Genomic DNA, 27,195 nt, shown 5'->3' with positions numbered 1-27,195 from the left:
ATAGAGGCTGTCAATGTAATGTTTCCATTTATGTGCTCTCCCTTCTGACATTGGGAATGGAATTCCCATGGTAATTATTGTTTTGACTTTTCTATATTCTGTGTTAGTCCTTCCTACGACTGTTTCTTTAAAGTTTTGTCTTAAGTTTTCTGCAGTTACTTAGCCTTGGCTACCTAGAACATGGTACTTATGTCATTCCTAAATGACTTACATCGAGGTGACAAATTGTGCAAAAGTGATGTGCACATACGAAGATAGCGGTAGTATCGTGTACACAAGATATGAAAGGGCATGCATTGGCGGAGCTATCATATGTAATCAGGTGATTCATGTGAAACGTTTCCGACGTCATTGTGGCCGTATGCCCGCACAGCGAGAATTAACAGATTTTTAACACCGAAAGGTAGTTGAAGCTAGATGCATGGGACATCGTTAGGGAATTCTGTATTCCAAGATCCACAGTGTCAAGAGCGTGCCGAGAATACAAAATTTCAGGCATTACCTGTCACCACGGTCAATGCTGTGGCTGACAGCCTTCGGATAACGACCTAAAGCAGCGGCTTGTACATAGGTTGGTCAGTGCTAAGAGACTAGCAACACAGCGTGAAGTAACCGCAGAAATCAACGTAGAAGGTACTACCAACGTATCTGTTTGAAAGTGCGGCTAAATTTGGCGTCAATGGGCTGCGGAAAAAAATGACCAATGCAAGTGCATTTACTAACAGTATGTTGTCACCTGCAGCTCCTGGTCTCATGACCGTATTGGTTGAATCCTACACGAGTGAAAAAGTGTGGCTTGGTGAGATAAGTCTCGGACTCAGTTGGTGAGAGCTGATGGTAGTGTTCGAGTGTGGCGTTAACCGCACGAAGCTACAGAGCCAAGTTGCCAACTAGGCACTGCGAAAAATGGTGTTGGCTCCATAACGGCATGGGCTTTGTTTACATGGAATGGGCTGGGTCCTCTGGTCTAAGTCAGCCTATCATTGAATGCAGACGGTTATGTTTAGCTACTTGGAGACCATTTTCAGCCATCTGTGGACTTCATGTTCTCAAATAACGATATCATGTCAGTGGGTCAAAACTGTTCACGACTCGTTTGGGGAAAATTGTGGACCACTCGAGTAAATGATTTGGCCACCTGGATAGTTCAACATGAATTCCATCGAACATTTATGGGACATAATCGACAGGTCAGTTCCTGCACAAAATCGTGCACCAGCAACACTTTAGCAGTTGTGGGTGGCCATTGGGGCAGCATGGCATATTGTTTGTACAGGGGACTTCCTACAACTTCTTGGTTCGCCGCCAAATCGAGTTGTTGCAGTAGGCTGGGTACAGGGAGGTCTGACGTGATATCAGGAGGTATTCCACGACTCTTGCCACCTCAGTGAATGTAGCTGTCTTCCTGCCTTTCGCCGAGCATTTTTATACTTTCTTCTATCATCGATCAGTTGCTTTTTTTTTTTACTCAAGATTTCTTCTAAATTAGCTTCCCTTTATTTGCGTTCATCTGTCCACCGTCTGTGATTTTACTTTCTAAAGATGTCCTCCCCTCTTCAACTGAACACCATTTTCGGCTGCTGTTGATATTACCCCAATGTATTTTATGACAAATCGTTAGCCTCCTTCTGTTTCACACCAATGACCCCACCATATCTGAGCCCTTTGCACTTCCGTTTTTAGACTCCCTAGCTTTCCCATTACGATCAAACTTCTGAATTCAAAGCTCCAAGTCTTAGAAGGTTATACCTTCGTAAATTATTCCGTCCCTTTTTCATGGTCACTTCGACCTTGGTAGTCCACTCCCAGAGATCCAAAAGGGTAACTTGTCCGGAATCTTTTCTCAATGCAGATTGCATCACGACAGTTTCTCTGTTAACGACGAATGTCCTGTGGATACACGTTATGTGGTTTTAATTTATTCGATTCCATTGCCTTCTGCATCCTTGCGTCATTGATCATTACTGACTCTTCTCCCTTTTAAGGGCAGTTTTCCACCTCAAGGGCAAGGGAGTGCCTTGAAGATCTGTCGTTCCTCCACCCTATTTGACAAAGCCTTTGTCAGGATATTGGTGACTTCTTATGCTAGACGTCTTCTGCTGACAGTGCTGTTAATTTTTGTTCAGAGGTTAAGCAGTGCCTGTCTTGGAACCTGGGACACGGAAAATTTTGACCACTAGTCAATGGCGCACTCCTAATTCATTGGTATATAAAAGCAAACACTGTCCCAACGTTTATTAGAGTAACGTATAAAAATGTGAAATAAGTCGTTCAATGACTTTTGAGATTTTAGTAACATTGTTAACAACGTCTTGTACTTTCGAAATAGTACACACAATAAAGGATTGCAGCACCAAGAAGAAGCAGTGCAACATAAACGAAAGTTGGTAGATGTGTTTCTACATCTGGAATATGATGTCTTTTCAAATTTCGCTGCAGTCGCTTAAGAGTGGCGCCAGTGGCACCACTACGAGGAAGCAAATCAAGCTTCCTTTAATTACATGCTGTGACGGCATTAAGCATTAGTTACCTTTGAGATTGGACGCAGTGAGTTGATATAGGGCAAAAACGCCTTTGAGACGAGAAAGACGCCGTTCTCAACATATCTTAGAGATTAAACGAAGTCTGTAATAGGGCTACTTACCACCGTTGTAACCCAACATGCTCTATAGAGTGTTGACACGTCTCTTGGCATGCTCGATCACTAGGTGTGATTCCAGCCCAGTAGATTTGGGACATCATCAGACAGTAACTCCGGCATCATTCACCAACAGCATTAACCGACCCTGTACTGACCAACCAAGTGCGTCAGGCATCGAACTCCATTTCAAATACCGACATCCGATACTAGTGCAATACAATGCATGCATGTTTGCATGCTTACATTCGACCTTCTGACAGTGCACAAACATTTCACGTTTCCAGTGGCTTATCTCGCACTAACATTATCTTGCGATCTTGCAATGTTAATCAGTTAAATATGTTACCCTGGCAAATGTATTCCCGATATTTCACTATTCTATATTAACAAGTTTTTGATTTGGTGATTCTATTCCATCAGTGTATTTATGATTGTAAACTATTTTTGCTTAAAGGTGTTGTCACTTTTGTCATCGAAAGCCTGTATTTTTTATGTAGGACATTTCATTAGTCACCAAAGGCGTCTGATACTGAAAGAAAGGAAGCCATGACTCTCTTCACCCTGTACATTGTTATTCACATCAGTACCATTCTACACATGATCCGCTCTCCAGCCTGGTTTTCTTAACTCTATGTCAACAAATTTTTTCACTCCGTTACCGAATATTGTCTTAATATGTTTCATTTCCTGCTCTTAATATTTTATTTCCACATGCTGATGTTTCTCTGTCGCTTTTTAGCCAGCTGTTTCCTCTTTTTATATCAGTCTTTTTTTTTTTTTTTTTTTTTTTTTTTGCTGAAACATTTCTCCTTTTCCATGTCTTGTCTCTTATTCAACAACAATAATTTATTTTCTAATTTGTTTTGTGTCCCTTTTCTACTGAGCTTCTGCTAATTTTATGTCTAGTACTTACAACATAATTTACGGACTGTGCCTCACATCAGATTCATTAATTATTATTGATTATGCTGCATCATCTTACATTGATGAGTTTCTGGCTTATCTACAAAGTATTCTTTGCTGTGCTCTCCATCTTTAGTCTTTAGGACTACAATTACTTCTCGTTGGTTGTCTTCTTATGTCAAATGGCTGATGAAATGAAATGTTGTATGGCTAGGGCCTCCAGTCGGGTAGACCATTCGCCTGGTGCAGGTCTTTCGAGTTGACGTCACTTCGGCGACCTGCGCGTCGATGGGGATGAAATGATGATGATGATTAGGACAACACAACACCCAGTCCCTGAGGACGAGAAAATCTCCGACCCAGCCAGGAATCGAACCCGGGACCTTAGGATTGACATTCCGTCACGCTGACCCTTCAGCTACCGGGGCCGGACAAATGACTGATGCTATTTGTATATGACCTTCGGCGACCTGCGCGTCGATGGGGATGAAATGATGATGATGATTAGGACAACACAACACCCAGTCCCTGAGGACGAGAAAATCTCCGACCCAGCCAGGAATCGAACCCGGGACCTTAGGATTGACATTCCGTCATGCTGACCGTTCAGCTACCGGGGCCGGACAAATGGCTGATGCTATTTGTATATGAGAAATTGGGTAAATACCTGTCAGGCTCTCTTACTTATAAAATTTCAGGGTACGTTCTCTGTATCTTTCTATACTATCAGACCCATGGGTGAACTTTTGTGACTGCCTGTGTGCATAAAGCTTTTAGATTGGGAAAATTATTCTGATAAGTATTTGCTCAACTTGGCGCAAACATTAAATGTAAGACATCGTACATCTGTGGTTGACCATAATAGGTAATTAAAGCACAAAATCCTTGAATAACTGGGAGAGAATAAGTTTTCATAAGTCCCTGAATACGAGTTTACTCTGAAACTGGACTGCGATGAATAAAAAGAAAAACTTCTGTCTGTTCGCCTGTAAAACTCCCTAAGCTACAGAAGGTTTTACAGCTGGCGACATGTGACTGCTGTGTCCATCTCCACTCAACCATGCCAACACAACAGGATTGACAAAACTTTTCTTGATCCAAAATGGCCTCCTTTATCACTAGGACACCAATAGGTCCGACTTCCACTTTCGTTGAAGCTGATGTTGCCATGACTGATTTCCAAAAAGTGGCACTAGACGTTGTCACATACGTCTCTCGTAATAGGGTGAGCCATGGATCTCAACTGATTCCACTCCCCCAGCTCCGGTGTTACCACACACCCTGTGAGAGAATTTCTCATTATACCATTGGGAGAATAACCGTGGAAATGCAAGTCAAGGGATCTTCCCTACATAGTTAATTCATAAGATAGGAAACCATCTACATCTACGTCTACGTGAATACTCTGCTATTCACAATAAAGTGCCTGGCGGAGGGTTCACTGAACCACCATCCAGCTGTGTCTCTACCGTTCCGCTCTCGAACGGCGTACGGGAACAACGAGCTCTTAAATTTTTCTGTGCGAGGCCTGAGATATCTTATTTTAACGTGATGATCATTTCTCCCTATTTAGGTGGGCGCCAACAGAATGTTTTCGCAGTCGGAGGAGGAAACTGGTAATTGAATTTAATGATAAGATCCTATCGCAATGAAAAACACGTTTGTTTTAGGGATTGCTAATCCAATTCACATATCATGTCCATGGCACTATATCCACTACTTCGCGGTAATAAAAAATGAGCTGCCCTTCTTTAAACTTTTTCGATGTCATCCGTCAGTACCACCTGTTACGGATCCCATACCGCACAGCAATACTCCAGAATAGGACGGACAAGCATGGTGTAAGCCACCTCTTTAAGACAGACGTGTTCGACCTTTTAAGTGTTCTGCCAATGATTTGCTGTCTTTCGTTTGCTCTAACCACAACAATATATATATGATCGTTCCGGTGTAGGTTATTTGTAATTGTAATCACTAAGTATTTGATTGAGTTTACAGCCTTCAGGTTTGTGGATTTCTTTTAGTACTCCTGTGAATAACTTCACACTTCTCTTTGTGCAGGGTAAATTGACGCTTTTCGCACCATACCGATATCGCATCTAAATCATTTTGCAATATGGTAAATGACAGCATCATCTGCAAACAATGTAAGAGAGGCACCCAGATTCTCTACTACGTCGTTAGTATAGATCAGGAACGATAGAGGGCCTACAACACTTGCTTGGGGAGCGCCGGATATTACGTCTGTTTTACTCAATGTCTCTCTAATAGGAAATCACAAATCCAGTCACGCAACTAAGGCAATATTCAACAGGCACGCAGTTTGTTAGGGGACGCTTTTGAGAAATTGTGTCGAAAGCCTTTTGGAAATCTAAAAATATGGAATCATTTTGACATCCCCTGTAGATAGCACTCATTACTTCACAAGTATAAAGACCTAGTTCTGTTCCACAGGAACGATATTTTCTAAGCCCTTGCTAATAATGTGTCAACAAATCGATTTATTCGAGGTAATTCATAATGTTCAGAGACAGTATATGTTCCAAAACCCTGCGGGAAATCGACGTTAGTGATATGGGCCTGTAATTCAGCGGATTTCTCCTATTTCCCTTTTTGGGTATTGGTGTGACAAGAATAAATTTCCAGTCTTTAAGTGCGGATCTTTTTCTGAGCGAGCTGATGTACATAATTGGTAAATATGGAACTTTTGTATCAGCATATTCTGAAAGGAACCTGACAGGTATACAATCTGGACCGGAGGCATTTAAGCTACTTTTCTACACCGAGGATATCTACTTCTATGTTTCTCACTTTGAAGTTATTCTTGATTGGAATTCAGCAACATTTACTACTTCTTATACGGTCCAGGAGTTTCGGAAAACTATGTTTAATAACTCTGCTTTAGTGGCACTGTCTTCAGTGACTTCACTGTTATTATCGTGGAGTGAAGGTTATTGACTGTGTCTTGCTACTGGTGTGCTTTACATATTACCAGAATGCCTTAGGGCTTTCTGCCAGATTACGAGACAGAGTTTTCGCTGAAAACTGAAATTGCTCCCAACACACCAGCACAGTTTCTATTTTTGGGGAAATATTTAGTGTTATCTTACATAAGTAAATACATTGAATGACTTAGTTGTGTTAGGAACTGAAAACAAGGCACGCTACAAACCTGTAGAGGGAAGTTGAGATCTCCTTATATCCTTGCCTCGTCGAACGTCACAACTCATGAAAGGAAAAACTTTATACGAGAACCACAACTTCTGCTTCATCGATAACGTAAAACAGCGACATTCGATTTCTTGACTTTATCACTTGGCTAACTGCCAACATGTCGCGCTGTGATTGTGGACAGTCTGCACGTAAAGTGACTGAACTCACCGCAGGAGAGAGATGGCTACGTCACCAGGCTGGGGAGTCGTCTGGGGAGGGGTGGGAGGCACAGCTGTGGCTGGCCTCTGGTCGTCGTCGCTGAGACCACTGTGCGTCTGCGAGGAGGGGCCGGTCCTGCTCTCTCCAGCGCTTGGCGTGCTGCAAAGAAGGAACACTGCTTCCAAATGGGTTTTCAAATCGAGTCCAGTGGGCAGAGTACCACAGACTGTACAGCTGGGGTACTGTCCACACACAGATAATAGAACACACACTGCCAACGACAGTAGTGGCCCACCTAGGATGAATAACAGAATTCAGGTAATCATACATCTTCCTTCTCATTTTCACATACCTGTAGCCTAGCATATTACACAATATTTCTTACAAAATAAAGCATAAATATAAGATTTGTACAAAGCTCAACAATTTTGCTTACAACAACCATTGGTCAACATAGTTTAAATAGACAACAGCATAAATCACAGAGAAATTTGAATGACAGTACCCCATCAATGCACTTAATGTGGTACTGCCGTCATGAGATGGTGTTTGTAGCTCGTGTGTTAAGGGGCGTTGGACGTCAAACGGGCCAACTTGGAGCAGAAGAGGCACCACAAGACATTAATTCCTTCTGTCTATATTTTCACAAATAAATTCATAGATTTTGTCACATGACCAGGAAGGATTCAGGATTCACACTCATAGCAGTGGAAGTTCAAAAACATAAGGTTTTTTTACAAGTGAAATTTCATAATTTTTTAACTTGCTACTGGCTGCATTTCTTGCTATAGGTACACTTTTCTTCATACGTAAGAGGGAATCTTCGATGAATTTTACACAGCATACAAACTATACTTACAGGTGTGTGAAATTCTAGAATTTATTTAATTTATACAAAAATGAATGACCTGTTATATTTTAAACTTTATGTTCAAAAAAACCTCAAATTTTATAGTTAATTATCTCAAATTTTGCCCCAGTTTTTAATAAACATGTAAAATTCTAGAGATTTGCATCGAGGAGTTTGTGTTTAATAAGGATATCACGTTTGAAAGGAACTGGATATTTATTTTGGATATTACATGTACCAGAGAACAGAAATTCGTGTTCTGGGAATAGGGCCATTAAATTTTCTGGCTGCTTTTGGCATCTTTTAGCACCATAAACAGGTTCTTTTCCATTTTGTAAATCAGCTTTCGTCTTTTTCACATTCCTATGCTTCACTCTTTCCGAATTCATTACCTCCAAAGATGATATACGTGCTTCCACTACAAGCACTGTGTTTATTGCAAACAAAGCTTTGATACAGTTCACTCTGCGCTTGATTCCCATTTTCTCTAAAACACATATCTGGCTTTGCACACCATCATTAAAATATGAAACTGCATCATAAAAACCAACAGCAAGTGCATTTCTTCCCATAAAAATGGTTTTCGGCAATCTTTTCCAAGCATATTCGTTAAAGCTTTCATTAGGGTTTCGGGTACCACCATGAAGACATTTCTTCTATGTCAATAGTCCTTTCTTTCAGGTATGACCATCACTGGCGCAAACATAAACATTCGAATTCTACAGAGCGAAATACATGTATGTATGACAAACAAACAATGACAGCAGATTGCTGTACAAAGGGGTGTGGCGCTGCATCTTGGTACACTTAGGACGAAATAATGTGCCCTATAATCTCTTAAATACTTATGTTTTGTACATCAAACTATTCAGATAGATGTACGCTACAAAATAAGCATGTTTTAGAATAATTGTTTTACTTTTATTTTTGAATTCCTTCCCCGCTTAAGAGGCAGGAATCGGCCTATAGAGGGATGCTAAAAATCTCTTTGGGTTTTTTGGTCGCTGTTGTGTGTAAGAATGATGCGAAAATATACACAGAACACGAAGAAATGGGTATAAACAAAGAAATGGATTAATTATGCCTACGCTCGCGTGACGTGAGATGACACGGGGAATGGTACCAGTTCTGCCCTGGGGCCACGATGACGACAGCCTAAGTCGCCAGCCGCCCCCGGCGTCGCGTCGCCCGGCGGCTGCATCGGGGGTCACCACTGGGTGAGGTGGATGCTGCACCAAAAACTAGAGTCGACCTGCATGTCTGTGTTCAGCGAGAGAAACTCGACAGCGCAGAACTGCTCCTTTGCCAAGCACACTACCGCCACACAGGACGTCATTTCCGTCTCGCCGCTCGCTACTCGCTTTCAAAGACAAGTGAGACGTTAGGTATTTATGGTACAATGAAAAAGTTGATCTATGAATACTAGTAGTAGACATATAACATGTAGGGATTAATTCTTATCACTTTACGGTTCCATCAAGTCGTTAGAGTTCCACGAGCCTTAGACAGAGTGCTCGTACGCCATTGCCGAGTAACAGCTGCTCTGAGTGTTTTTCTCTATGTTGGTATTTTAATGCCTGACAAGGATGTGAAAAAATAGCCAATGTCGTTGATAAATGTTGCATAATGTGAAACGAATGAGGTAAGATAGAAGACAGTTACCGAATTTTCAGATGTTTAAAGGAAGTTTGCCCATTCATGACGAAAGAAAGAAACGCTTGTTAATTAGTCACTTTCATGTTCTATGGATCATTTCGCACGATAGATCATCATGACGTGGAATGAGTCATCTTACATTCAAATTGATAATTAATTCATACATCTATTTGTACTCTAAAAATCACCACCTAATTACTTTTCTTTTTCCCCAAAATGATAACAAGAAATACAGATGGAGTTATTAGTTCCCACCCACAACTTTTTACGCATTACAAACATAAAAAGTTTTCTGCAGAATAGAAGGAGTTCTCAAGGAGAACCTTTTTCAATTTATTTCCAAATTTTACCTTACTGTTTGTTAGACGTTTTATATCACAGTGTAAGTGGTCAAAATTTTTTGTTCCAGTAGTGTGCTAAAGACCACCTTAAAGTTGAGTAATGAATGTCATTTTTTCTTCTTGTACTGTAATTATGTACCTCATGGTTCCTTTTGAACTGTAGTGGGTTGTTTACAACGAGCTTCATGAAGGAACAAATATACTGTGAAGCAGTAATCAGAATGCCCATCTTCTTAATCAGATGACTACAAGATGATCACACGTGAGTGCCACATATTATTATTACAGCTCGTTTTTGGCCAATAAAGACCTTCTTTTAAAAGATGAGTTACCCCAGAACATTATTCCATACGACGTTGCTGAGTGAAAATAAGCAAAATATGTCAACTTACTGATTTATCTCTCTTCAAAATTAAACTAAGTTGTTTTAGGAGTTCCCAAATTTATGTTTTTCCAATTTAAATTCTCATCAATATGGACCCCTAAGAAGTTTAGTTTCCATCCTATGTATTACTTCATCACCATGTGTTACACATGTCACCGATGCAGTATCCCCCAGAGGTGCTGAACTGAATATAATGTGTCTTTGTGAAATTCAGGGTGAGTCAATTTTCAGAAAACCAGACCGTGATACTTTTGAGAACTTTGTTTACCATTTCTTCCAGTTCTGTATTAATACTGGGAGTGATTACAATACTGTTGTCATCTGCCAAAATAACTAATTCTGCTTGTTGTACATTAGATTGTAGATAACATATGAGAATGAGAAACAGTAGTGGACCTAAGATTGAGCGTTGGGGAACCCCATACGTGATTTCCACCCAGTCAGAATTATGTCCCTGAATTCTGTTGGTTGAATTACTACTAAGTACAACTTTCTGCAACCTTTTGGATAGATATGATAAGATCCATTGATTGACTACACCATGAATCCCATAAAATTCATCTAGAAGTATATTATAGTTTACACAATCAAATGCCTTGGATAGGTCACAGAAAATGCCCACTTGTGCTGTTTTGTTATTGAATGCTTGTAATATCTGGTGTGTGAACATTTAAATGGCATGCTCAGTAGACCACCCCTCTGTGAGGCAAACTCTGATTTGGTGACAATATTATTGTTGCCAAAGTGAGATAATCTTCTAGAATACACCACATTCTCAAAAATGTGGGTAAATGATATAAGCAGTTAAACAGGTCGGTAGTTGCTGATGTCTCTCTTATCTGTGAAATGAAAGATGTGACATTCAAATTCAAAACTGAACACTATTCAGTGTGTAAATCCGAAGAAGAGAGAAGACAACGACTGAAACATGTGTACTGTTGCAAGTCACTGTTTAAGAATTAATAATTTGATGCATGACAGATAAATTGAAGCATACCGAAAAAGCGGTGAGTTGTCCTTGTGGCTTGTTACACAACACACCATCAGCTGCAGTGTAACTGATAAGAATTTCAAATCTCCATGACAGGTAGACCGGACACCACAGCACGTTTATATAATGCCCGTGAACAGTGTCCGATGTTGTGTGATACTTGTGAAGGATAAAGAGACACTTTCTACGCATGCGTTATCTGCAACTGACATAATTTGGAAGCTGCTCCACTCTTGATCTCCAGTTGCGTGGCTGGTCTAATTGTGCAGCAATAAGATTTTGGGGCATTTAGATGTTACAATGTAGCAGTGTTGAGTTGCACATGACCACGAGGGCAGGCATTATCGTTGTCAAGTTTATTCTATCACATCTGGTCAAGACAAGGGAAGAATGCCATATTGCATATTGTGCTCACTGTGCTGTGACCCCTTTACAACTGTGCCTATCATCTGAGAACAAATAATGGTCTGTTTTGAGCAATGTGTTATCCTGCACCATGGTTCAGAGATTCATTTATTAGTTTATTTATTTATTTATGTCATTTTCTCAATACCCTGTCGGTTGAAACAGCGATCATTGCAATTTATAAGTAACAGACTCATTAGCCAGTACATTGTGATCACCTGCCTATCATCGATTAAACCTGTACTGGCAATAGCAGCGTCACTTCACGAGGAATGACCTGGACGCTCATCACGAGACTTTCGGGATGCTCGACTTGTTGAGTGTTCGAGGAGTGCTGTGGTGAGTGCCTTCGACATGTGGGGAAACCAAGGCGAAACTATGTCCAGACGTCATGGGGTTGGGTGGCCATCCCTTATTACATATCTCGAATGTTGTAGGTTGGGCAGACTGGTAGAACGTGACAGATGGTGCAGGCTACAAGTGTGTCTCAACACAAAGTCCACTGAAGACTCCTAACTATTAAAATCCTCTATTAGTACTAAATCACCATGAATTTCCTTTAGAAGCTACAACTACTACTCTTACTACAGACAGTTGTTACTAATATTAACACTAATACTAATAATTCTACTGCTGTTACAAAAGATAATATTATATTTTCTGACTCACAGAGAATAATTAACTAGCTTACTGCCTTGTTTAGATGTCCCATTTCCATATACAGTCGTCTAAGGTGGACGCACATACACACGCAATTTATTAGAGGGTGGGGTCAAATAAAAGCAGCCAGAGAATAGAGTTCTATAGTACGAAGCAACAGAACAGAAGAAAGTAAATGCAGCACTAAGCTGACTATAGCAGCTGTTGAAAATGGCCACCATTCATCTTTTGATACTTTTGGGCTCTGGTCAGTAGGTTGCTGAAGGTGGAGTGCCTGAATTGCTGCAGTCTCATCTGGAAAGTTCTGCTGCAGTTCTTGAAGACTATGAGGATTGTTGTGATTGACTCGGCTCTTGAGGGCTCTCACGCAGTGTAATAACACACTGACAAATCAGGTGACCCACGTGGCCAGCTTGGGCCACGACCAGACTGACCTCTGCTAACAACTGTGAAACATGAAGATTGTGTATCTGTGCTCAAAGGTTCGGCTGGCTGGATGGGCAGTTTCTCCATCTTGTTGGAAGTAAATGAACCCCTTTCCCTCCTCCATTAATGCTGCCACAAATAGCTCGAAAATGTTGGCAATGTGATGGGCCAAAGTCAGCAGCTGATTAAAGAAGGTAAAACCAGTAATGCTGCGTGCAGCCACTGCACACAAAAAACCGACTTTCTGATCGTGCAAAGGTGTTTCCTGGAAGTTCTGCGGACTCTCTGCTACCCAGGATCTGTTATTCTGTGAACTGAAGTAACAACTCAGCTGAAATCAGGCTCCACCAGACATAAAGAACAGATCCGTGTACAAGCAATTCATTGTTATCTCAGTGAACAGCCATTCACAAATGTGGAGGTGCTGAGGAACATCTTCTTGTTTTAATGCATGACCAATAGACACGCGATAGATATATATACAGGGTGGTCCATTGATCGTGACTGGGCCAAATATCTCACAAAATAAGCGTGAAACGTAAAAACTACAAAGAACGAAACTTGTCCAGCTTGAAGGGCAACCAGATGGCGCTACGGTTGGCCGCTAGATGGCGCTGCCATGGGTCAAACGGATATCAACTGCGTTTTTTTAAATAGGAACCCCCATTTTTATTACACATTCGTGTAATACATAAAGAAATATGAATGTTTTAATTGGACCACATTTTTCGCTTTGTGATAAATGGCGCTGTAACAGTCACAAACATATGGTTCACAATTTTAGACGAACACTTGGTAACAGGTAGGTTTCTTAAATTCTAATACAGAACGTAAGTACATTTGAACATTTTATTTCGGTTGTTCCAATGTGATACATGTACCTTTGTGAACCTATCAATTCTGAGAACGCTTGCTGTTAAAGTGTGATTACCTGTAAATACCACATTAATGCAATAAATGCTCAAAATGATGTCCGTCAACAGCGAGTAGTTTGCCTTCCGTAATGTTCGCATATGCATTGACAATGCGCTGACGCATGTTGTCAGGCGTTGTCGGTGCATCGCGATAGCAAATATCCTTCAACTTTGCCCACAGAAAGAAATCCGGGGACGACAGATCCGGTGAACGTGCGAGCCATGGCATGGTGCTTCGACGACCAATCCACCTGTCATGAAATATGCTGTTCAATACCACTGCAACCGCACGCGAGCTATGTGCCGGACATCCGGCATGTTGGAAGTACATCGCCATTCTGTCATGCAGTGAAACATTTTGTAGTAACATCGGTAGAACATTACATAGGAAATCAGCATACGTTGCACCATTTAGATTGACATCGATAAAATGGGGGCCAATTATCCTTCCTCCCATAAAGGCGCACCATAAATTATCCCGTCAAGGTCACTGATGTTCCACTTGTCGTAGCCATCGTGGATTTTACTTTTCCAGTTTACGTTACCGCTGTTGGTGAATGACGCTTAGTCGCTAAATAGAATGCTTGCAAAAAATCTGTCATCATCCCTAATTTCTATTGTGCCCAGTGGCAGAACTGTACATGACGTTCAAAATCGTCGCCTTGCAATTCCTGGTGCATAGAAATGTGGTACTGGTACAATCGATGTTGATGTAGGATTCTCAACATCGACGTTTTTGATCCCAATTATCGCGCAATTTGTCTGCTACTGATGCGCGGATTAGCCACGACAGCAGTTAAAACACCTACTTGAGCATCATCATTTGTTGCAGGTATTGGATGACGTTTCACATGTGGTTGAATACTTCCTGTTTCCTTAAATAACGTAACTATCCGGCGAACGGTCTGAACACTTGAATGACGTCCAGGAAACCAAGCAGCATACATAGCACACGCCCCTTGGGCATTTTGATCACAATAGCCATACATCAATACGATATCGACATTTCCGCAAATGGTAAACGGTCCATTTTAACACGGGTAAAGTATCACGAAGCAAATACCGTCCGCACTGGCAGAATGTTACGTGATACCACCTACTTATACGTTTGTGACTATTACAGCGCCATCCATCACAACGCGAAAAAAGTGGTCCACTAAAATATTCATATTTCCTTACGTGCTATACGAATATGTAATAAAAATGTGGGTTCCTATTTAAAAAAACACAGTTAATATCCGTTTGACCTATGGCAGCGCCATCTAGCGGGCCAACCATAGCGCTATCTGATTTCCCCCTTCAAGCTTGATGAGTTTCGTTCTTTGTAATTTATTCGTTTGATGCTTATTTCGTGAGATATTCGGCCCAGTCAGTATCAGTGGACAACCCTGGATGCAGGTCTGCATAATCAATGTGATATCCTAGTCTCTTGTAACAGGTGTTGGATTGATTTGGTAGGTCTCTGATACATTATCTCGTGCACTGCAGCTATGTTTTGTGGTGTGCAGGGGACTTTATAATTTTTTTTTTGACTGGTTCAAAACAGGTCCGTTTGACATCACTTTCGGATTAAGCGTTGCATGGGAGTCGTTGCTCAAAGTTTAACAACACTAAACTCCGCAGAAAACAAGTGACCACACCGTTCCCATGACTCCGTTGCAACATAACTTTTCACAACAAACGCCTGCTACTCCACTGTGAGTGCCATTGTCCCCTCTGTAATGCTTCACTCACACTGACACAGGCCTCACTACACTCTGAATTGATGTGGATCACGTGGTGGACTTACACATAGCATGCATGTCACAGGGTGTGGCTATATGCATCTATTCACGCGCAATCGTATCCAATCTCCCAGGCCACTTTCATTTGCTCCACCCTGTACTAACAGAAGTATCTAGGGTCTCTCTAGGTTTGGAGCCAGATTGGCCACGCTATCATGTCCGGCAATATTTTACTGCCTCGAGACAGCACTGCAACGGATCAAAGTGTATCACTTATATTTCACTCATTTTTCTAATCTTCTTAGATACACTCGTGGCCACCTCCCTAAACGCTTTTGTTGTTGGACCAGCCAATCGGAGTTATGTATTCTTTTGTTCACAGTCCCTAAGGTCATGAGCATATCTTCCTTGTCCCTGCATTGGTGTCAGAGACTACTAGCGGATGGTCTATGGAATTATTCAGCCACGTGTAGCTGTCATTACTACCAACACAGAAAAGACTTCTATTGGAGTGGTTCTGTGAATATAATGCATAGACTACTCGCATTACAGCAATGAATCACATTTTGTACTGGCCCAGATGAGCATCGTCAGGCACTATGGCGGCGACCTTGGTCGCATTCTTTCTGTTTTCTGGAAACATGCAGCAGTGTTACTTCTGGGGTCATGGTATGTGGATCCACTGGGTATGACCTCAGCTCAAAACTCATAGTGACTGAGGACGCTGTTGGCACAATGGTACGCCACTGCAATCCCATGTCCCTGTTTGCTACCTCTCATGCAACAGTATTGTGACATCAACAATCAACAGGAAAATGCTCACCCACACATGGGACGTATCTCCATAAATGGTCTGCGTGACGTTGAAATACCCCCACGTCCCGAGAGACATCCAGATCTAACATGTCGGGTGTCAATCCATCGCAGTGCTAGTAATTGTGACATCAAGGACGAATTGCAACGGTTATGGCCCACTTTCCCTCAGGAGACGATAAAATGACTTTAAGATTTACTTCCCAACAGAACCAATGCATTTGTCCAGGTAAGTGTGATTGTAATGCCAAACTATAAATGGGTTCATACCACTAAGTTCTGTGGAAATTTGACTCGATTATTCAATGACTGTGATAATGTCACATACTGTCTCAACATGTGAAGTATCATTACGTTTCGTCAACCCTTCCGAAAACTTCAGTTCTTGTTGATACACTGTATATTTAAACATAAACTCTACATCAAGCGATGTACATAGTCTTACGTAGAGGTTATGTTTCCAGTCTTACATGCTTCACTTTCTGCAGACTCTACCTTTCACTTTTACAGCTGGTAAAGTCCATAAATTTATGTTTATGTGTTATACTCATATAGCAATGCACCAGCAACCTACTTCCACATCGATTCCCTTCAAGATTAACTTGGGAGATATATAACCAACACTGAAACTGGAAACTCCATCCACTACATTAATATATACATAAACTTTGGAAAAGAATTTTAGCTTCGGAAACAATCCCCATACTACCACAATGAATGAACATAATACAAAGAAAGATGTTGATATCAATTAAAACAATAAGTTTACTGTTAACCATTGCCATCTCTGCTTTTTAGAAACTAAAATTCGATTTTTTCGCCATAATACTTCGCTAACGCCACCCTCCTCTAATTTGTTTAAATATGTGCTTATGTAGTGACAAAACTCACAACATGCCACAGACGGAGGTTGAGTTGGGACCTGTGGTCTGCACAGCTGTGACGAGGGTCTGGCCTCAGTCGCTGTGCTCACTGTGTGACTGTATATTGGGGGTTGTCCTGCTGTGTCCAGTAGCTGGCCCACAGTGCAGAGGTAGACTGTTTAGATACATGTATTCACACTGGGACCAGAGGGCAGCTATCTATCCACAGATAATGGGACCAGTACAGCCCAAGGCAACAATGGGTCCACTAATCCACTAAGATAAATGGCTTACCTAGTGAGACAATCAGTTTACACACTGCCTCTCAGGAGTTTCTCATACTAGCAGTTTAACATACCAAGTTACAATGACTCAGAAAATAGATTGGCAAAACGTTTAAATTTACTTAATTTGATACTATGTCCATCAGATGGTGTTTGTAGGTCATATGCTACAGACTGGGCGGTAGGGCGAACGTACAGTAAATATGATGACATATACTTCTGAAATGACAGGGGGAAGGAAATTCAGAGAAAAATGGAGCACAGTATTTGTCGAATTACGAAGCTACTGCATTAAAAATTTAACTTCCATTAAAACCTTTATCACAGAATTGAAACTTCGGCCAATAGATTTATTTGATTAACACTGACCAATGAGAACTCACACGAAACAGGTGAATGTTGAATAGTACCTGAGTGGGAAGCTGAACGAGTCTATGAGTATGATCAGCAAAACAAGCAGACACACTATATATATATATATATATATATATATATATATATATATATATATATATATATATATATATATGCCTACAGGTTGTCACTCACTGAAATCAAGAATTTGGTTTTGTTACTGTGTTCAGTGTAATGATATTTATCAGACTTTATTAGTATATCTCATGGATAAAAGAATGATTCAATATGATTGAAAACCATGAGTAATAGGTTACATAAGGCATTGCACCAAATATATCTCAGTAAAGATTCATGAAATCATGCTTTCACATAGAAAGTAGAGAAAGTCCATTGCGCCTTCTTCAAGTTAGAAGGAGATACAGGCAAATATCTGGAGACTGGAAGGTAGTCACTGAAGTTTATGAGTGTGTGTGAGTGTGTGCGTGTGTGTGTGTTATATTAGTGCATAATAATTTAAATATAAGTGCAATCCACAGACAAAGGAACTATGCTACATATGCCAGTTGATGGAAATTTGTATGTAGTGTGATAACCAGTGAAAAAGTTGTGGCTGTGTGTGTGTTGGTTAACGTTTGTGATTTCTCACGAAGAAAATGGGCGAAGAATTTACGATTGACGTAAGAAGAGAGGCTTCATGTGTATGGACGTAACATGGATGGATACTTGGGTGTGAACTGGTTGTCATGGTAAGCAGATGAATATGCACAATGCAATAGTGTACATAGCTTGAAGCAATGAAGAAGATACTGTTTAGGTCTTGTGACATGCACGCTATTTAAGTTAAGAAGTGGATTTCACAACTTTACTTCTAAATAATTGAGACAGAATTACATATTTAAAGTTAATGTGTAAATAATACGCATCTTGAAACCATAGCTGTGGCGATAAGCATTTTCATTCACACATTGATTTTCGTTTATAATTATGGAATACACTTCTGTAACTTTAAAAATAAATGAGAAATGAATCATTGAATGTAAGGATTATTATGTCAGGGATATGAATTCCAGTTTTTGAAGCAGCTCAGTAAGTGGTGCATAAATATTCAGATATATCTAAAAATAAAAGTAATTTATGGTAATTACTAGTCACTAGCATTGTAGTGAGTATTTATAATGTGATATGTTCATAAAAAACAATAAAAGGATCTAAAGATCTCTTTCATTTTGACATGGTTGGGGATGGACCAATAACTGGAACAACTCAGAAAAGGAAAACACTAAGTTCTACCACAAGAAAACACTGCAAGACTAATATTTACAAAAGCCGCAGGGAAAAAAACAAAGAATGGTCAGTAGATATTTTACAGACCCTCCTCTAAGAGCCAAGTAAGGAGTTTTCACACAGAAAGGCGCCTTCCTTTGTGTGTTGCACAAGGGAGTGCACTGAAGTATGGCAATGTCATGGGAAAGAACAGACTAGAAGCGGGAAGGAAATGTGAAGGAAGACAGAGCATTATGTGGAACTGCCTGAAGCAGCAAAGCTGTTGTGAAACCCGGTCGCCTTTCTTGTGAGGTGGTCATGTGGTGTTTAAGAATTACGTTTTTATATCACCTTCTTTAAGAGAAATTTTCCATATTTGCTCCAATTGAGGATGACATTTTCCTTAGAGCTTAGTAAACTTCAAAAAAGTTTTTTCTAATTCCCCTCGAATAGGTCGTTACAGTTAATGAATTTTTTACAGAAATTGTCAGCGAATCCCATATATATATCTAGAAAGTAAAAGGGAGATACACAACACACAAAACTGTTGGACTGATATGGGTGTAGCGACTAACGTGACTGACTACTCCACTACAACGAAGATTTCACGTTTTACAGAACGGAAACGTCACGAATAGGGAATTTAAAATGCGTTGCTGCACACCTTGAACTGTGCTGCAGCATTCTAAGATACACTATGTGATCAAAAGCATCCAAACACCTGGCTGATATTGAATTACAAGTTCGTGGCGCCCTCTGTAGGTAATGCTAGAATACAATATGGTGTCGGCCGACCATTAGCCTTGATGACAGCTCCTACTCTCGCAGACATACGTTGAATCAGGTGCTGGAAGGTTTCTTGGGGAATGCCAGCAAATACTTCATGGAGTGGTGCACTTAGGAGAGGTATCTTTGTCAGTCTGCAAGGCCGGGCACAATGTTGATGTTCCAAAACATCACAAGAAGTTCTGTAGGATTCAGGTCAGCACTCTGTCCAGGCCAGTCCATTACAGGGATGTTACTGAGGTGTAACCACTCCGCCCCAGGCCGTGCATTAAGAACAGGTGTTTGATCGGGTTGAAAGATGCAATCACCACCCACGAATTGCTCTTCATCATAACCGCCTCCGAAGTTTACTGTTGGCACTACACACACTGGCAGATGACGTTCACAAAGCATTCGCCACACCCACTCCCTGCCGTCGGATGGCAACATTGTGTACCATGGCTCGTCACTCCACAAAACGTTTTTCCACGGTTCAGTCGTACAATGTTTACTCTCCTTAAACCAAGCGAGACATTGTTTGCATTTACTGGCATGATGTGTAGCCTGTTAGCAGCCACATGACCATGAAAGTTCTGTCAGCTCCCGCCTAACTGCCATAGTACTTGCAGTGGATCGTGATGCAGTTTGGAATTCCTATGTGATCATATGGATAGATGTCTGCCTATCACACATTAAGACCCTCTTCAACTGTTTGCGGTCTCTATCGGTGAGCAGACGAGGTCGGCCTGTATGCTTCTGTGCTGTACGTGTCCCTACACTTTCCCACTTCACTATCACATAGGAGACAGTGACCTAGGGATGTGTAGGAGTATGGAAATCTCGCGTACACATGTATGACACAAGTGACACACCATCACCAGACCACATTCGAAGTCCATGAGTTCCGCGAAGCGCCCCGTTGTGCCCTCTCACGATGTCTAATGACTACTGAGGTCACTGATATGGAGCACATGGCAGCAGGTGGTAGTGCAATGCACCTAATATGAAAAACGTATGTTTTATGGGGAGTCCGGATACTTTTGACCACATAGTGTAGATATTTCCCTGGTCCTGGTAAGGAGCGACAGTCTTGCTCCGCTTCTTCAGCTTCACTTTACACGGTAGAACGCCATTTATAGGTATCTCATTCCCAGAAGCAGGGGAGACAACAAACGAGAACAGAGGGTACTTTGAAGGAAGAGGTTTAGGGTAGCATGTACAGCACAGAGAACGGAGCGGGACTTCCCTAACTGCCAACAGCACATGTCACTGTAGTGTCTGTCTGTGATCTGAACAGTCCATCATTGTGTCCATCACTAGAACGGAACCTGCAGTGGCCACAGCTAATTTTCCTTTTTCTTCAAACACTTCAGGAGCTAACTTAAATAACAGCTTGTTGTACACATGCAATTCAATAGAAATGTTGACGGCAAATAAGACCTAAATAATCCACGTAGCTATGGAAATCTTGGCTATTGCATGATTTTCCTCTTGCTAACTTATCTGCTAACAAAAGATTTGAGAGTAGGTCCCGAGTTCGAGTCTCGGCCTGGCACACAGTTTTAATCTGCCAGGAAGTTTCATATCAGCGCACAACACGCTGCAGAGTGAAAATCTCATTCTGGAAACATCCCGCAGGCTGTAGCTAAGCCGTGTCTCCGCAATATCCTTTCTTTCAGGAGTCCTAGTTCTGCAAGGTTCGCAGGAGAGCTTCTGAAAAGTTTGGAAGGTAGGAGACGAGATACTGGCAGAAGTAAAGGTGTGATGACCGGGCGTGAGTCGTGCTTCGGTAGCTCAGTTGGTAGAGCACTTGCCCGGGAAAGGCAAAGGTCCCGAGTTCGAGTCTCGGCCCGGCACACAGTTTTAGTCTGCCAGGAAGTTTCATTTGATGAAAATGTTATTAAAATTCAACGAAAGCATTGTGAGCCAGCAGAAAGTGCTATTTCTATTTCCAGTGTCTGTGTTTATGGGTCTACTGTGCACTGGCCTTCAGACATCCATGCATGTTTGAAGAAACAGGTACTGCTGTGAGCTACAGCTGCGTGAAGTACAAGAAACGTATTAACAATCGTGAATACGACGACACTCCAACTGTACAGTTTACTGGTGATATGAAAAGCTTGATGTCAGACCTGGACTGGAATCTGAATTTCCCAATGTGCAAGTATGATCGCCGAACAACTTCGTCTATTCGAGAAGGCTACAATGACCGACCTAAAACTCCACATATCACCGCGAGTTTCCATGTCTTGCTGTAGAACAATCACTGTAACTCTCACACAGGAAGAAACTTACTTATTGTTGCCATGACCTCTGCCTGGGCATATGAATACTACTTACAGTGCCTGTGTTTAAAAACCTCCTATGGCATGTCCTTAAGACAAGGATGCATGTCTGAAGGAACAGATCCTGCTGCAGTTCACAGCTGTATTTAGCATAAGAAATGTGTTTGCAGTTTAAAGTACGATGAGATTCTCACTCTACAATTTACTGGTGACATTAGAAGATTTGTGCCAGACTGGGATCCGAACCTGGGTTTCCCACTTTATGCGAGCAGTGGCCTTAACAACTTCCAAGATCCAGGTTAGAGTGTCAGTATGGAAGAAATTTTACTATTTTGCCAATATATAGGGTAAATCACCTAATGCTTCCTCCAGAAATATTGCGGGTATTGAAAGTGCTATTCATCTGCTGTTTTCATACAGCGGATTGGTAGTCTGGAGTTCGTATTGTTAGCTAATCCATAGATTGTACTAATACCTAGGAAGTGTATTTGTTGTGCCAAAATACACTTTTCTAAATAGACCAACTCCTATTGATATTAACAAACGAAAAGTAGCGTAGATCAGAATGTCAGTGGTGTTTGTTGCAGGATCCAAGTACGAAAGTACGAGTCGTTTACGAGGTACCATATTTGAAATGTTTGACATCGGCACTTGTTTGTGGCATTCAACCTGCTTAGTTGCGAAGTACAATGTCTTTATGTTAGCTTACTTCGAGCATGCGTGTTCCTTGAGAGCATTTAGACAAGCTATTCAGTTAGTGTGTGACAATCTAATGCAGACAACGCCGGAATTTGTATGACATACATTATGTGACCAAAGGTATCTGGACACCCCCAGAAACATTCGTTTTTCATATTAGGTGCATTGTGCTGATACCTACTGCCAGGTACTCCATATTGGCGCCCTCAGTGCACATTACACACCGTGATTCAGCAGAATGGGGCGCTCCACGGAACTGACGGACTTCGAATGAGGTCAGGTGATTGATGTCTCACTTGTCATACGTCTGTACGCGAGATTTCCACACTCCTAAACATGTGTAGGTCCGATGTGATAGCGAAGTGGAAACGTGAAGGGACACATACAGCACAAAAGCGTACAGGCCGACCTCGTCTGTCGAATGACAGAGACTGCAGACAGTTGAAGAGGGTCGTAATCTGTAGTAGGCACACATCTATCCAGAACATCACGCGGGAAATCGAAACTGCATCGGTATCCACTACAAGTACAATGACATTTAGACGGGAGGTGACAAAACCAGGATTTCATGGTCGAGCGGCTGCTCTTAAGCCACACATCGCAGTGGTAAATGTCAAATGACGCCTCGCCTGGTGTAAGAAACGTAAGCATTGGACGATTGAACAGTGGAAAAACGTTGTGTGGTGTGGCTAATCATGGTACACAATGTGCCAATCGGATGGCAAGGTGTGGGTATGGCGAATGCCCTGTGAACGCTCTCTGCCAGCATGTGTAGTGGCAACAGTAAAATTCGGAGGCGGTGGTTTTATGATATGGCCGTATTTGTCATGGAAGGTGCTTGCACCCCTTGTTGTTTTGCGTGGAATTATCACAGCACAGTCCTACATTCATGTTTTAAGCGCCTTCTTGTTTCAAACTGTTCAAGAGCAGTTCGGGGATGGCGATTACATCCTTCAACATGAAAGAGCACCTGTTCATAATGCATGGGCTGTGGCCGAGTGGTTGCATGACAGTAACGTCTTTGTGAAGGACTGGCCCACACAGGGTCCTGACCTGAACGCTACAGAACACATCTGGGATATATTGGAACGCCAGCTTCGTGCCAGGTCTCACCGACCAACATCGATACCTCTCTTCAGTGCAACACTCCTTGTAGAATGAGCTGCCATTCCCCAACAAATCATCCAGCACCTGATTGAACTTGTGGCTACGAGAGTGGAAGCTGAGGTCAAGGCTAAGGGTGGACCAGCACCACACTGAATTCCAGCATTACCGATGGAGGGCTTCACTGAATTTCTAAGTCATATTCAGCCAGGTGTCTGGATACATTTGATCACATAGTGTATACAAGAAAATGGATATCACTAGTAGTGTATTTTACTGCGCATGCACATCTAATTAAACTTTGTGGTGGACGTTGAAGGCTTGTCAGTACACACACTTAGAGCTGTGTAACATAGTTGAGCAGCTTGTCTCATGCTTACCTGGTGTCTGTCGGTGTCTCTGCAATCAGGTGAGTCAACTCCACAACAGTTTGTGGGTCGTTGACTACAGCCTCAGCCCAGCCCTGCGTCGCCATCACACGGAGCAAGTGGGCCTTTATGAAGGCGACGGCGGCCTGCTTCAGCCTGTTGGCGGAATGCCTAATCGCGATAACACCTGCAGCTGCCGCAGTCTCGACAGATAGCTGGGCGACCACCTGTTGCTCACAGTGCGCTTTCAGTACCGACAGGCCGTATACGTCGGCGGCGACCAGCAGCTTTGGGGCCATGCTGGGCAGCTGGGGCACCTGCAGGGCGTAGAGGTATGCCAGCACCTGGCGCAGCACAGGACCCTCTGTGTCCGAGAGTACGAGCTGGCCGCTGCTAGCCTCTAAGATGACGCGACGGAACATGTCCGCAAACACGGGACTCCTGGCGGCCAAGACAGCCCTGTGCGCCACAAGCCGCGTGTCCCCGGCCAGCAGAGTCACCACAGCGCCGTCCCCGGCGTCCAGCAGGGCACCCAGATCCACGGCCGTGGCCTTCTCAGCCTCCTGAACTCGTCCCTGTGTGAGGGATTCTGGAACACAGTTTCCCAAGGGGAAGGTGGGAGTGGCTGCCAGTGCAGTGGCTGCCAGTGCAGTGCATTTATAAAGCTGCCATCAGTATAAAATTCACACACAACATAGATTAAAGTGTGTAGATGAAGGAAATAATACTTCTGAAAATGTATTACATCTCCTCTTAATACTTCCCTATTTGCTTGTAAAAAATGCCACGGGGGGAATAAAGGCCTCCTATCATTTGTCTCTTTGTACAATTACTTGCTCAAGGTATCAAAATGGACATCTAGCACACAACTAAGAGATTATTTTATTCAACACACAGTCCCAATTTCTGTACCTATTTAAGAAAACAATGATATTTTATGTCTGAAATCTGTATCCCTCTGCCCTTAACCGCTAGCCCAGCATGTTTCTCTCCAGGAACTGATACAGGGGATCAACTAACTGCTGTCACAGTCTGGAATGACTTTCTAGAAACATGATATAGAGGTGGCGGGCATAGCTTGATGGCAACTTCTCACATATTCCAACATGACAACACCCAATATTTTGTAGGGTAGTGGCATAACGGGCCCCTCGCCCCCCCTCCCCCAGTGGATAAAATTAAACTTTGTCTGGGGTACAAACAACTGTGTCCAACTGTGTTTCGCTCACAATACTAAATTATTTCTAAAAGATCATGTTTATCATTACTATTTCACAACAATGTAATAGTTATTACATAAGTTAACATCAGTTAATTTTTAATTTTAAATTATAGAAGTAATGAATGATACAATGTGGTGCATGCTACAGCTTGTCAAACGAATATATGAACTTCATCTTCCATACATAATCCTCCTGCTGCACACAATAGTTTTCACTTTGTACCATGATGGAGAAATCGAGACATATAGATCACATATATTTCCATATCTCATAAAAATTTGTAGCAAATGACCAGAAATTTCGTCATCACTCACTTCATAATAATAAATTAAAAAATATTAAACTTCAGCTCAACACTTACAATGTAGTGGCTACTATTGTAGTGTAAGATGTGTACAGTACTTTATTTTTATTATTATTTGTGGCACCTAGTCACACTCAAAGCGTTGGCAAGTTAAAATCGTTCGGTTTCTGACACTGCAGAAGTAAGGAGTCCAGCAATCAAGTGATACAGAAACAGTAAGTAGAGTGCACGAATTTTCACTTGACTGATTTTAGGTAAAGGTGCCGGGTGACGGTGACACAAGTGTCAATAGAGAGAGAAGTGGTGTAGAGGAAACAAGTTTTGTAACAACTGCATAACTTCACTGCAGACAGTTAGCTAACTTCCATTTTTGAGTAGTCTTAGACACAATGAGAATGGCTACATCATTACAAATAAGAAGTACCAGTTGTATAATTGACACATTAGTCAGAGGTTTAATAAAACGTCTACAAAAGCTAAGTATCATTTACCTTTCATCACCTTCAAAATAAAAATTTTCAAAGGAAATATTCTTCTTAGTGGAGTTTAGTTAATTGCTAAAGACGATGACTTAGTGTGTGTGTTTGGGAGGGTATGGGGGTGGAGTGGGGGAGGTGGAGCTCTAGCTAGTGTCTGTTTGCACTCTGGGATAAAGCCATTACTGTAGGGGTATATGTCAGAGCCAGTCATAGAGAATATGCCATATTTTCAACACACATTTTTTCCGTCATTTGATAATTGATGACACCCTACCAAATTGTTGCAGATGGTACTGATAACTGACCTTTGTTCGTGTGAGTTCTTCATTACAAGCTGTTATTAGCGTTGAAAATAGTCACAGTTCCAGTTACTACGTTAGATGATCAGGTTGATCCTTTAATTGACATTTTAAATTACTACTATTTATTGCACTTATTTTCTATCGGCTAGCTCTGAAAATCCGAGAAACAAGAAAGCCCTGTGAAAGACAACATTCCAGCTGAATTTGTCGAACGTGGAAGAATTGGAATCAGAAATCTGTTAAATACTCCCTAGCGTAACATATAGAAACAGGGGAATTTTCTCTCAGATTCTAGAAAAACATTATACAATATTTGTCCTTAAAGGAGGAATGTCTTAAAATACGAAAATTACCGAAGTCTTAGCTTAGTTGTGAATGCCTTATCAAATAAAGGCTTCCACTGTCTTCGAACAGTGGACACACGATTATCAGAAAGTCAGTTTGGATTCGGAAAAGAACGAAGAATCCAAGAAGGAGTAAAATCATTAAACTTAATTTGAAATTGTAAATACATAGCTTTTGTAGGTATACAGGAAACGTCTCATGATGTAAAATGGCCAAATAAAGTCTGAGATACAGGAGAGAGTAGGAATATGCATAGAGAGTGATATGTGGAAGCTGTATAATAAAAGAGAAGACATCCATTGGAGTGAACTCTACACAGGTTCTACGCATGTTCACAAATGAGTCCGGCAGGTTGGTGTACAAACAATTATCTTTAATCTATTCAACGAACAGGTACTTAGGAAGGCGGAGAAGTGTTACATGTAGTAATACAGGAGAATAGAGCAGGTATGCATGGCATAGCTGTTTTATCT

At 41.6% G+C, this 27,195-nt stretch overlaps 1 protein-coding gene and 1 non-coding gene across 3 annotated transcripts in view; one reads left to right on the top strand and one right to left on the bottom strand.

Moving 5' to 3' along the window:
* The window catches only part of LOC124719979 (ankyrin-3-like), a 110,585-nt gene that overhangs the window by 7,840 nt on the left and 75,550 nt on the right, over positions 1–27,195 (bottom strand). Inside the window, exons 4-5 of one of the 2 annotated variants that reach the window (XM_047245202.1) lie at positions 24,082–24,709; positions 6,926–7,075 (exon numbers count right to left, since the gene is read on the bottom strand). In XM_047245202.1, coding sequence (XP_047101158.1) covers positions 6,926–7,075; positions 24,082–24,709 — 778 coding nt within the window. The remainder of the gene's footprint in view (positions 1–6,925; positions 7,076–24,081; positions 24,710–27,195) is intronic. The other variant, XM_047245203.1, reaches the window with a different exon arrangement.
* Positions 21,395–21,471, top strand: Trnas-gga. Its single transcript has one exon. It is a non-coding gene; the product is annotated as a tRNA-Ser (tRNA).

The sequence above is a fragment of the Schistocerca piceifrons genome, chromosome 11, assembly GCF_021461385.2.
Source record: "Schistocerca piceifrons isolate TAMUIC-IGC-003096 chromosome 11, iqSchPice1.1, whole genome shotgun sequence".
NCBI classification, from domain to species: Eukaryota; Metazoa; Arthropoda; class Insecta; order Orthoptera; family Acrididae; genus Schistocerca; species Schistocerca piceifrons.
Note: the sequence above shows the minus strand (reverse complement) of the source record. Positions and strands in the feature narration are given on the sequence as shown.